The sequence below is a fragment of the Pangasianodon hypophthalmus genome, chromosome 15 (assembly GCF_027358585.1).
Source record: "Pangasianodon hypophthalmus isolate fPanHyp1 chromosome 15, fPanHyp1.pri, whole genome shotgun sequence".
Classification (NCBI taxonomy): domain Eukaryota; kingdom Metazoa; phylum Chordata; class Actinopteri; order Siluriformes; family Pangasiidae; genus Pangasianodon; species Pangasianodon hypophthalmus.
The window spans coordinates 19205130-19217877 of record NC_069724.1 but is presented as its reverse complement, the minus strand read 5'-3'; the positions used below and the strand labels follow the sequence as shown (position 1 = coordinate 19217877).

General features: G+C 37.5%; 1 protein-coding gene across 1 annotated transcript in view; it reads left to right on the top strand.

Moving 5' to 3' along the window:
• Positions 1-2453: 2453 nt before the first annotated feature.
• rab27b (RAB27B, member RAS oncogene family) overlaps positions 2454-12748 on the top strand; it is a 41862-nt gene continuing 31567 nt past the window's right edge. The window contains exon 1 of the mRNA XM_026928782.3: positions 2454-2765. Coding sequence (XP_026784583.1) covers positions 2764-2765 — 2 coding nt within the window. The 5' untranslated portion in view covers positions 2454-2763. The remainder of the gene's footprint in view (positions 2766-12748) is intronic.

The window sequence follows — 12748 nt, the reverse complement described above, 5'->3', positions numbered from 1 at the left end:
ATGCTACTGCCACTGCTACCTCTAGTGCTGATCCAAGGCAGCCCGAGGGCAGCGATAATCCGCCATGAGATCCAGTTTCATTGTCCTTTTCTCCTTAGGGTTGAGTTCTGGACTCTGGGGCAGACTGACTGCAAGGGTCCACCTACAGGGCAAAGAAGCACTTGATAATTTGGCAATTGCTGTCCTTTGAGAGGGCACATGACTCATTAACTAGGGTGACAGTTGATTTTCAAAATAATTATATTAATAATAACAGTAAAGTAGGAATAAAACCAAATACATCTACTTTAGGATACTGGTTCATATTTCCTCACCTGATTTAGCTCATTAGCTCACTTTCATGGAGATAAAATATGTGAGTAGGGGAGCTTTTGTGCCTATTAGCCTGTTTGCTGAGTCTGAATCAGAGCAAAATTGATACTTTTGGTTTGTTTGCTATTTGGTTTGGTTTACTATCACACTGCACATCATTAAAGGAACCAAAAAGGGCTTAAAAAAATATACTCATAAAGGGCTATAATATACTCATAAAACTCATTAGTCATTCATTTCGGTGATGGAAAAAGGTAAACAAACCTTTGCCAAGTGTGCACAGAAATCGCAAAAATCACCCAAGCAAAGAGAACGTGGACCCGGCACTAAATAAATGATTAGCTGATTATAAAATAAGTAATTTAAAAAGTAGTTTAAATAAGTAGCAAGTAGTTTAAGCCATTAAACTATAATAAATAGTTTAAACGATTTTGTGTGTCACATTCAGTGTCTATTTTCTCATTTTGTTTATCAGTCCAAATATTTAGAACATACTGCATTTCTGCGACATTAAAGCTCCTTTGGCTCATTTTAGACTTTGTGGGTCGGTTTATCAGCTTGCATCTACAAAAACAGGCAGCATGAAGCCTAAAGTCACAGCACGTTAGGTTCACTTCCTGCAGTTGGGTTGATTCAGAGTAGAATCACTTTCTTGTTGCAATCAAATTGCACTAGAGTATGTTAGGAAAAATTAAGAAACCAAACACTAAAGACCTGTCCCAAAATCTGAATAACTATATGTCGGTCATTTTAGAACTAGCCAGTAGATACTTAGCTCTAAAATGGAAGATGAGAATAGCACACTTTGTTTGTGTAAGAGTTCATGAGATCATCAAGGCATGTAAAAACAATGTAAGAAATTAATTTGTCTGTAGCTTATGCGTTTTGAATTAGGTTCAGGTACTGTATTTTAGAAATTAAACTCTGGACACTTTGGATTTAGTTTCTAATTAGTGCGTTGTCCCTTTATTACCCAGAATTGATTATTAGCATAATTCAGGATATAATTCAGGATATATACATTATTGTCTTTGCTGATCAGCTGTGATCTATGCAACATTCATTTATTTTTATTTTTATGTTACTTTGCTTTATGCAGGAAATAATGTAATTTTTTAAAATAGCAGTACGTCCACATTTGTTCTATGTAGTACAGCAGTACCAGTATTGTAACTTTCTATCTACACTATATGGCCAAAAATTTGTGGACACCCATATGTGGTTTTTCCCCAAACATTTCCAAACAAAGTTGGAAGCACACAATTGTATAGCATGTCTTTGTATGCTGTAGCATTACAGTTTACCTTCACTGGAACTAAGGGGGTGGGGGGCATGGTGGCTTAGTGGTTAACACTGTTGCCTCGCACCTCCAGGGTTGGGGGTGGATTCCTGCCTCCACCCTGTGTGCACGGTGCTTGCATGTTGTCCCTGCGCTTCAGGGGTTTCCTCCGGGTACTCTGGTTTCCTCCCCTAGTCCAAAGACTTGCATTGGAGGCTCACTGGCATTTTCAGATTGTCCATAGTGTGTGAATGGGTGTGGGACTGTGTGTGAGATTTTGCCCTGCTATGGGTTGGCACTCCATCCAGGGTGTCCCCTGTCTTGTGCCCCGAGTCCCCTAGGGATAGGCTCCAGGTTACCCCTCGACCTTGTGTAGGATAAGCAGCACAGAGAATGGATGGACGGATGAAACTAAGAAGCCCCAAACATATTCAGGCAAGACGATGCCCCTGTGCACAAAGTGAGGTCCATGAAGACATGGTTTGCCAAGGTTGGAGTGGAAGAACTCGAGTGTCCTGCACAGAGCCCTGATCCCAACCCCACTGAACACCTTTGGGATGAACTGGAATGCTGACCTCACACCAGGCCTCCTCACTCACCATCAGTACCTGATCTCACTAAAACTTTCATGGCTGAATGGACAAAACTCCACAGCCATGCTCCAAAATCTAGTGGAAAGCCTTCCCAGAAGAGTTGCACCCAGCAAAGGGAGACTACATCTGGAATGGGATGTTCATAATGCAGGTGTACGCATACTTTTGGCCATATAGTGTAATACGTCAAATCTTCTGCAACCTGTTGATGCGCGGTTTGGTAATTGCTGCTGTCGGCGCTAGGACCCGGTCTGCTGCACGCGACAAGAAAAAAAAAACCCCTGCCAAGTGCTCGCGCTGGAAAGCCGCCGCGAAGCGTCATGCCAACGAATTTAAAGCTCTTAAAGGTTTCAAACGAGTGACGGCCAATAAAAGGAAAACAAGCTTTATCGTCTTTATTTCTTATTTACACGCTTCTTTCTTATTTATTTCACAGAAGTGAAAACCAAGCCTCGCTTTTTCTGGCTCCGTTTTCCGCCGTTTTTGTGTGAAAATGTAAAATAAAATGTCTTCAGAGCTATAGCGGCTAAAGGCAGATACACACCTGCTCTTCAAGTCTTCAGCCTTATTCTTACTGATATGTAAGTAATACAACGACACACACACACACACACACACGAATGCGTTAATGCCTGTATCACTGGTTTCTGTTATGGCCAGTTCGACTCGAAAAGGTTCCGTAATGTTAAGCTTGAGAGCCTGAGTGAGCCTCAGTAGCACAGTACAGAAGGTTATAAGGGCTTTTTCCCCCCCAAGCTCCTTGTATTTATTTAAATTCGATTTCTAACGGTTCCATCATGTTCTATGCTCGCGCGACGCCTGTGTGACTCATAGCGCCGAATCGGTTCATTTTTCGAATGACTCTTTATGCTGAATCGATTCAGTTGTCTCTTTTATTCAAATTACTACCAGTGCTCTTATGATACTTTGATAACAATAACAAATGTAGCATTACACTTTTTTGATCCTGTGACCAAAAAAAGAAAGCGGTATTTGATATTAATCATTAATCTGACATTAATTCAGTTTAAAACAAACACTTAATAGGTTATTAGAGTTACATGCAAGTTCAGCATTTATGTCATTTTTACAAAATTGAATGAAATCCAATCATTCAAGTCTTTCTTGTTTGAATTCATACAAAATTGATGAATGAATGAAAATGAATTTTAAAGGCATCAATTAATACATTTAGTTAATAGTATACATCTGTTTTTACACTAAACATCTGTATCTGAAGCTTATTGTATTTGGTGAAAAAGTCTTGAACTTTTGATACTTTGGATATTTTGTGCAACAGTGTTTGTTACTGTGTTATTGTGCATGTGTTCATGGTATGTATTATTGGCAATTAAACTGGATTTGATTTATAATGTGATATTAATATGTTTGGTTACATTATATATCACCATGCAAATGTTAGTTCTTGCTGTACAGGGTTGAAATTGTACCTTTGTTGGGTCTGAAATCTCATATTTGCACTTTATCAAAGTAAGTAATGTTACTCCTTGCTAAACTATAAGATATATGATTTAATAATGGCACTTTAAAATAGCCTGTATGGTTTTGATGTGTTATCTCTGAGTGACTGTGTGGCAGCTGAAGTGGATTGAATATGTTAATGGTCAATACAGGAAAGAAATTTATTACATTTGGTATTTGAAGGCGGATTAACATGCTCCTTTCATAACACCAGATCTAATCAATAGATATGTACTCATGTGAAACACCTCTATGTGCAAGTCTCTTTTATTAAATGTATATGTTTTCTGCATAGGTCTGTAAAATTCACTGCATTCATTGCAAATGTGTCCAAAAAACAAAAATGTCTATCCACAGTGTTGAAGAGCATGAGATGAGTAATATAAAGCTGATGCAAATATATTCTTTTGAATATTGACCTGCAAAATCTCCCTGAAACTGTCATTTTGAGTTCAGGTTAGGGTTGTGCAATAAAACAGTATGACAGGATCACGATAAATTATGTCATGATACCCTTTTCTGAGAGTACCAACATTTTCAGACAGGAAACATATCATTTTGTTCATTCTGAGTGGTGACTAGCACAGTTCGATTCATATAAATGGGTCTGATCCGAAAGAATCGATTCAGTAAAGTGAGTCGTAGCGGAGCTCGGTAGTGAGTCATAACGGCCCCCTCCCTCCTTCCCACGCGCCACAAAGCGCAGTCCGTGAGCACCGGCTTAAGTTCATTATCATCAGTTCGGTTTCATTAAGACGAGGTGATGATGTGAAACTGCAGTGTAGTGTGGAGAGAGGTTTTAAGTGCTGATGTAAAAATCTGCCACTTTTGTTTAATTCATGTGTTCCTGTTTGTTTAAATTATATTGCTTTAGTCGTATTGTTAGTATTGTTGTTGTTGTTGATGTTGTTGTTGTTGTTGTTAATTCATTCATTCACCTTCAGTAAGTGCTTTATCCTGGTCAGGATCTCAGTGGATCCGGACCTATCCCAGGAACACTGGACGCAAGGTGGGGACACACCTTAAACGTGACGCCAGTCCATCTCAGGGCACCACACACACACACACACACACACACACACGCACATTCATGTAATTAAGCATAGCCAGTTCATTAATATTCTCCAGATGAAACTGGAGAATAATAATAATAATAATAATAATAAAATTATAGTCGTAGTAGCAATATTATGTGTTGTATACTTGCAGAATGCAGAATATTTGTTTCTGTGTTTTTGCTTACTGATTGATGTACAAGACCCCTGTAATTCCTAGGCAACACACAAAAATAAAGAAAATGTATATTTCTTTACACTCCTCCCTGCAGAGTTACACACTGTTTGGAAATTTCAAGTGTATTTACATTATAAATCACTATGGGCTGTATTCAGCTGCGTTACACTGGGAAAGTTCCTTGTATTCAGAGACGGGTTACGCAACTGCTAGGTTGATTTTTCGTTGGTTTTTTTTGAGTTTCTGGGCTGCCTCTTCTCATTATGCAAATCACCTGCACATGGTTCACGCCTCTGGGGTTGCTAGATTTCTCTTGAGTAAAGGCGTCTGAGACAGGGTTTTTCACTAGTGTCTAGACCACCGCCTTTGCTGTCAAATGCAACAAAATAAAAGCATCAGACAATTTAAAAATGAAAAATAAGAAAAAGACTAATGCAATAATATAAGAATGAGAAGATGGCAAGCATTGAAATAAATAAACATTTAATAAGAGTTAGGTATATTGAAGATTTTGCTGCAGGATTAGTCCTAGTTGTAATTATCACTAATTACTTAATCACTACAATCTGGTTTAACACCCTCGTTATTTAACAGCTTATAAAATAGCACTTGATCCAGCACATCCCATTGTTTTATTTTTGTGCCGTATCTTTTTTTTTTTTTCATTTAAACACATTTGTGATCTTTCCTGTGTAAAAGTGACAGAAAATTATTTGTGTTTGTGATTGTGTTTGTGTAGGTAAAGACTTGTAGTTCTGATAAAGTTTTAAAAAAGTGTTTTTTTCCACCCAAATTTCCATTTCCATTTCTATCAGCAGTTTTTTTTCCCGTATGATGATTGTGGGTGCTTGATGCGGATCTTCTTCACAGTCACATATATTCATGCTAAAAAAAAAAACCTCTTTTGATATTTTATTTGAAACATGATAACTGCCCACTCATGTGACAGTCTGCGGTAACATCTGCAAAACAGATGTTAAAAAGAGGTCATATCTGTTAAATTAAGTTATATAATACAACTGTGTATTTTATGAAAGGAAGGTTTTTGCTCAAATATTGCTCAAAATGTTGAAAAATAACTTTTGGAGTCCTTTAGTGTGGCACAATTAAAACTATTTTTTGTATAATTATATTGTTATTTATGTAAATATTACATTCAGTGGTTTACATGTAATTAAAGTTTCTATAATGGCAAATTGTTCATTCAGGGGGATTTTTTTTTTTTTTGGCTTATTGCTTTTTTCATATTATATTTGAAGGATACAGCAAGTAAAACATGCCTGCCACGTTTTATTTTGTTGGTTTGTGATCTTGGCATCCAGTTTGAGAGAATAATACAAAAAGTAAGCAGCTGTAAGAAAAATGGAGACTGTCAAAAATGGAGATGTAGGGCAAAGGAAAAGGCTGTAGTTGAACTAACTCTCCAGTTTCCTCTGGGTCATGATTAATCTCCTGATCATGAAGACAAGGCCCCGCACCTGTAGTGTGCAGTTTAACATCACAGTCACCACAAAACAGACAAAGCCCACACAAAATTAAGTCCCCAAAACTGTGCCAGATATCAGAATACAATGTAATGAAGATCGAAAATGAAAAGCTAATGAAACTTCATGAAGAAAAACAAAAAATGCTGAGAGACTTAGAAGACAAAATAAACATATCCTAAGATGGACTGTTGGTGAGAAAAATGCAGCACAGTCTAAACAAAAAGATAATGCATACCAAAACATACAAAAAGTGGAATCTTTCTTGATGGGAACTGAGAACAGAAGACTCCTCCCTGATAAAAATACATTACTGGTGGAAAATAAAAAAAAAAAAAATGTAGAGAATAGTGTTAAAAATCTTTGCTTAATTTGAAAAAAAAAAAAAATTCTACAACCAGACATGTGAATCATAACATGGTATGTCTTAAGCTGGCTTTTCATTGTACGCTGCTTTTCAGCCCAATTTTGCTGTCGCAGACAAAAGGCAAACATTGTAAAAGAATTCTTTCTCTGTGGCTTGAGATTGGTCAAATGATCAGTCATTGCACGATGTGGCAAATTTAGTGCCATTGGGACCAAAGACAGCCAACAAGAAAGTTCTGGCAATGATTGAACCTTTTGATTAAAGTCTCAGAGGGTGACCATTGCTATGACCCTTGCCTAAAAACCATCAATATGAGGATGGCACAGGATTACACAAAACTCATGAGACAGCTACAAATATCTACAAATATGGTAGTGGGAATAGCAAAAGTTAAATAAAACAAGTTGTTTCTGCTTATGTGAGCCCATTTTCTGCAGGAGCCCGGATCGTGGTGATTGTTGACGTAAGCAGAGCGTAGTAATTTTCTTTCATCGCGGATCTATCGTTAGAGGATATTCATCATATAATCTGACATGAAGAACACAGTCTGCTATAGAATTTGGCCAAGATTTTATCAGGATCATCTCGTACAGTATGGCAAGTATTGATGTTAGAACACCACTGTAATCACACAGTATAAAACCAGCTGTATAGTCAGTTTGTATTGTACTAACCATTATTTGTCACAGAACCTAGATCAAGTCATCGAACTTTATGTCCCTGCCACCAACCTGAGAACATGCGACTCTTTAATGATAGCTTGTCACTACTCACAAAACCCTGTTGTCTCTTCTCTCCAGCATAACATGTAATATAGGAGACATTAAGTGCAGGAACCAAATGAACCTGCTTTGATGATGCCAGGTATGACTCAGACGATCAGGTAAAATAGGAACACTGGCAAAAGGAAAATGTGGTAACAGGGAACGGGATGTTTAAAAATTGGATGAAGAAAACTGAAACTTCCGAGTGGCCCTTCCCAGTTTAGGCCACGCCTACATTTGGTTTAAATCCGAATACAGATACAGACACAAATATTTGGAGCACTAAACAGATACAGATAGTGGCATTGCAGTACAACCCTAACAAACACATAGGAGTTCAAGCGAATAACATGGAACTATCCTCATGGTAAGGGAACTCCCGTTGTCGTTGGTGGAGCCAAGCTAAACACAGAATTATCACAGTATGTTATGCTTTCTAGGTTAGATTTTCCACTGTACTTTGCTTTGTCTTGTTTGGTTGCTGAGATTTGACGAAACTGTTCAAGTGTAAATGCAGTTTTTGAACAAAAGTTTAATACTTCTGCTTTTGCATATCTGTGCACACAGATGTTCGTGTAAGTGTGTGTACAGAATGTACAGAAACAAAAAACAAAAAAACGAAAAGCTAAACTTTCACTGTAGTAGGGATAATGGAGAGAAGTAGGAAGTAGTAAAGTACTGGATGTGATAGTGTTTTCACTGAGGATCATTTGTGGTAATATTACCCTGACTCACACTGCCTTATTGCCTAATGGCAAAGTTGTGTGCGATGAACAGTTTTGACTTGCGAGGGTGTAACACAGTTTTCACTTGGGTTGGCTAATATCAAGAGTGGATGGTCCTGTTGTTTTCTACTAGCTGACTTTTCTGAGGTTCACAATTTTGTGTTAATATTCACATAGGTGAAACTGGCACAAAGAGGAATTAATAGTAGTTAATTTTACTTACATTTGGGAGAACTGGCCCAACAGAGTTGATTAGAAAATATTGTGGAGAAGCAGAAAAAACTGCTGTATCAGCCAGTGAGTAGTCATGAGTCACGACTCAGGTCCCAGTGCTACTGGATACACTTTCCTGCTCAACCTATCAGTGTTTGCTTGATTTGCATCACGTGCTGTTGAGATTTTGGAGTTGTGCACATTGGCTCCTCTGCAAACTATGCTTACCCATAATCCCTCTCTCTGCTTTGCGGCACAGATATGTTTATGCGCAACTATGCTGAAATATTCTCCATATACTCCAGATCAGTCCTGATTACTTTATATTGAAAGGTGAGAAATTCTGGGAAATTGCATATAGATATTGAAAGTCACAGGTTACTAATTTGTACATGGATAAAAATGATAAGAATCCATTTTGACTGTTGCAGATCTATTAAAAATTTTTGGAAAAATGTAAGTAAGACCATAGATCATAGTGTTTTGGTTTGCATGATTAGGAAATTTAAAAGTAGGAAATTTATCACTTTCCTGTAAGAATCATGTGGCGAGCAGATAATGGTTGTACTAGATAATGATGACTTCCAACGAGCTTCTGTTTGTGTGTGTGTGTGTGTGTGTGTGTGTGTTGTGGGGTTGGCCTTGTTCATGATTGTTCATGCTTAGACTTGTCCACTTAAAAGAAACACAATGTAAAAGCAAAAACAAATGAGTTCAGCTGAATAATAATAATAATAATAATTAGAGATTTGTAAATACAGTGTCTTAGACCAAGCACAAGTTAATGTTTCTTGGTACTTACCAATACCGAAATGAGTAACCTACTTAGTATTAATCAATCAGGCGTCATGGATGCCACCGGACATTTCATTTAGCTCTGTTTATGTTTCTATGATGTGAATTATCTAGCTACATTAGTTACCTTCGATGCAGTTGGGTTGCAGTGGAAAAGAGCTTTTGTTTTCTGGCCTAGTGTGCGACTGCTGCAGTGTTCAACTCTTCGTGCTGAATGTTTAAAAGGTTTTATCAAGTTGTAGGAAAATGCAGTAGTACCCCTCGTTGATATTTCTTAGAGCACAGTTTGTAGTCTGCTTTGCATTTATTGCCATCATTAATCATGAAATACGTACAGATCACTGTCATTTGTTTTCTTTTCTTTAGCATAACAAAGTACCTTAACTTACATATGCTTACCTTTCAAAACATAGGAATGTTACATCAGATGTTAGTATTGGAGCATTTTTTTATGAGTAAATGAGCATGATACTGGACCAAATATACCCGATATATACACACACACACACACACACACACACACACACAAAAATTCTAATCTACTCACGACAAAAAAATTCAGTTGTTTCATAAAGTTATTTGCTTTTTGAATCAACAAATCTAACAATAGCGTTTATTCATGCTGAATTTCACATGGTAATTTTAAACTTCCCCCATAGTTTTACCTTCTAGTCCAAGATGGGCAATTTAACTTCCTATACATAACTAAGCATGATGGCTGATACAGTGAGTAGGGCTTGGATTAAGAGTTTTATGATGATTGCAGGAAATTCAGAACGGATGCCTCAATGTCAATGATGTAGCCAGGGTAAGAGAGTCCAACTGATGTAAGAGGTCTTCTCCTCAGCGCTTGGTAACACACAATCAAAACGACTTAACTAGGTTGTACTAACATTGTGATTTACTGACGTAGTCAGTGCAGCACATGCAACAAATTTAATTAACCTGGGAATTGTTAGCTTAATAAACATTTGGTGTTAGAAATGAATAGCAAATGTATTCGCTGGAAGGGCAGGTATATCTATTGGTGTTCCTGCCATTAAAAACATATGCTGCATGCAGATGATTGTGGGGAATTGAAAGTCTGGAAGAATATACCAGTTGAGTCCTTGGCATTCTCAGAAACAAATGCTATTTCCTGGCCTTGAATGCATGCTTGACACTGAGACATGGTGAGAGCATTGGCAGTTGTGCTTTCAGCCTGTAAAACACTGAGGCATGTTTTCTGTTATGGCTTGTAATTTCTAAAACTGGGTTTGCGTCCACACATAGCACATGTGACGTATGAGGTATAGCATACTGTATATACATTAGCACTAGTATCCTTTAAGAACAATTTAGCATTACAGTCTGAAATGGACTTCCTATAGACGCCACATCCTCCACAACCCTAACCAGGATAAACTAGGAACATAACTGAATGGAAATTAATAAATGAAGGTTAAACTGTATTTCCATTAATAAAGGATATGGAATATGAGAAATATTAAAATGATCGAGTATCCAATAGTACGGATTCACAAATGACAGGCCTCCTAATGGCGCTTTCTTGTAATCATACAATGTGAGTAGTGTATTAGTTCCCAAAAAATTGGTGGTAATAAATCATATTGCTTCATGTGAGGGTATTGAAGAAATAAAAGTGTTACACAACTCATAATACATCTGTACACTTTATCTGTAGTGTTACAGAATGTACAGTTGATATGTAGTATGAAAGACTAAACAATGGGAGGAAAGAATCCACAAAGGGAAGAGAGTTACTGATGAAGAAAGAGAATGAGATAGTTAGGCGGAAGAAATCTGCAGGATAAACAGTCTGTTAATGAAAGAGAAAAGAAGACACCATCTTGAATGAGAGAGAGAGAGAGAGAAGAGATCTCTTGGCTCACTGCACTGCAATGCTGTCTGTAATTATCACAATTCCACCTGCTGTGACCCTCCACAGGGGTCAAAGGTTGGGAAGGGGGTTCCATCTGCTGAGGAAGAGCTCTTCCAGGGAAACATTAAGACTATACATTTAAAATATTTTATATCCAACATCCTTAGTTTAAAAATGTTTCTGCAAACTAATTTTAAAATATTCAAATTATATGTTAATCTAAGTCCCATAACACTGATTCCATAAGAAACAGCTCCCTGGAGTTGATGTGAAAGAAAAGCAGTGATAAACTTTCTAACTATTTTAAGGACTGAAATAGTTAGAAATAGCTGCTATTGGATTCTGCACCCGATTCATTCACATGTCTCCACTGGAGACATCCCAATCACAGTGGAGATGGGCAGGCAGTTGGGATACGTTTATATTTGGAGATTGAGCTCTTTTCTTATATTTGGAGATTGAGCGTCTTTTCGATGCTCTGAAAGCGTTACGTTACGTTACGTTTGAATTACGTTTGTGTAACATGCTTTTGAGAAATGGTTAATGATGCATAGTACAGAAGCTCGTCCACATTTTGAAGAATTGAGCTCTGGTATTTGAGTCATCCAGCATTTTTCCTGCACCTGCAGTCAGTTTCAATAAATATCACAACACCACTTATAATGCTGATAATAGTTTCCATTGTTATCTTTTTCGGAGCCACAGAACAAAAATCTTAATCTTCTTAGACTGTAGTGTTATTTTCATTCACTGAGTTGTTTCCACTGGAATGTGTATAGACAGATAAGGGAACTTAATTGCTAGCTCTAAATAATTAATGACACTGAAGATCCTCAGAAATGCCAGGGAGCCTCAGTTAGTTATGTATTATAACATTCCATTTAGATCAGGAATAGTCTTAAAAAATAAGTCATTTCAGCTGACAAACCTCTAAATTGGAGTAATCTTCATTTATAGTTCAGTAGGTCATTACTGAAATCCTGTGAATCTACACACTAAATGTTTGATCAGGTTTTATCCAGCCATAGATTTATATGCATATAGATATGCACATTATTACATGCAAATTATATACATATTTGCATGGATCACAGTTGTATAAAAGGTATCCAGGTGATGTCACTGTCCCTGGTGGGGGTTTTATTTTCTAATCTGCAGTTTTTTCAGTGATGTTCAATTCAGGGGACTGTAAGGAACATTTCAAAAGCTTCAGCTTGAATTTGGATTTTGAGGTATGTTTTGAATCATTGTCCTGTTTTAGGAGTCAGTATCCTTTCAGCTTCATTTTCTGTGTCACATTTGCTTCAGGAATGCTGACGTGTACTGGAATCTATTCACCCATCTGCCTGTGCAGTGTTTCCTGTGCCACTGGCTGCTACACTTCCCCAAAGTGTAACAGATCCCCCCCCATGCTTAAGGTGTTACTTTCATCAAATGCTGCTCCTTTTTTCTCCAAACATACCTTTGGTGACTGTGGCCAAAGTGTTCTATTTTACTTCATCAGTCCACAGCACTTGTTTCCAAAACACATCTGGCTTATCATGATGTTGTTTTGCATACATAAGATGTTCACTTTTGTGATGAGGTCACAGGTAATGTTTTCTTCTGATGACTCTTCC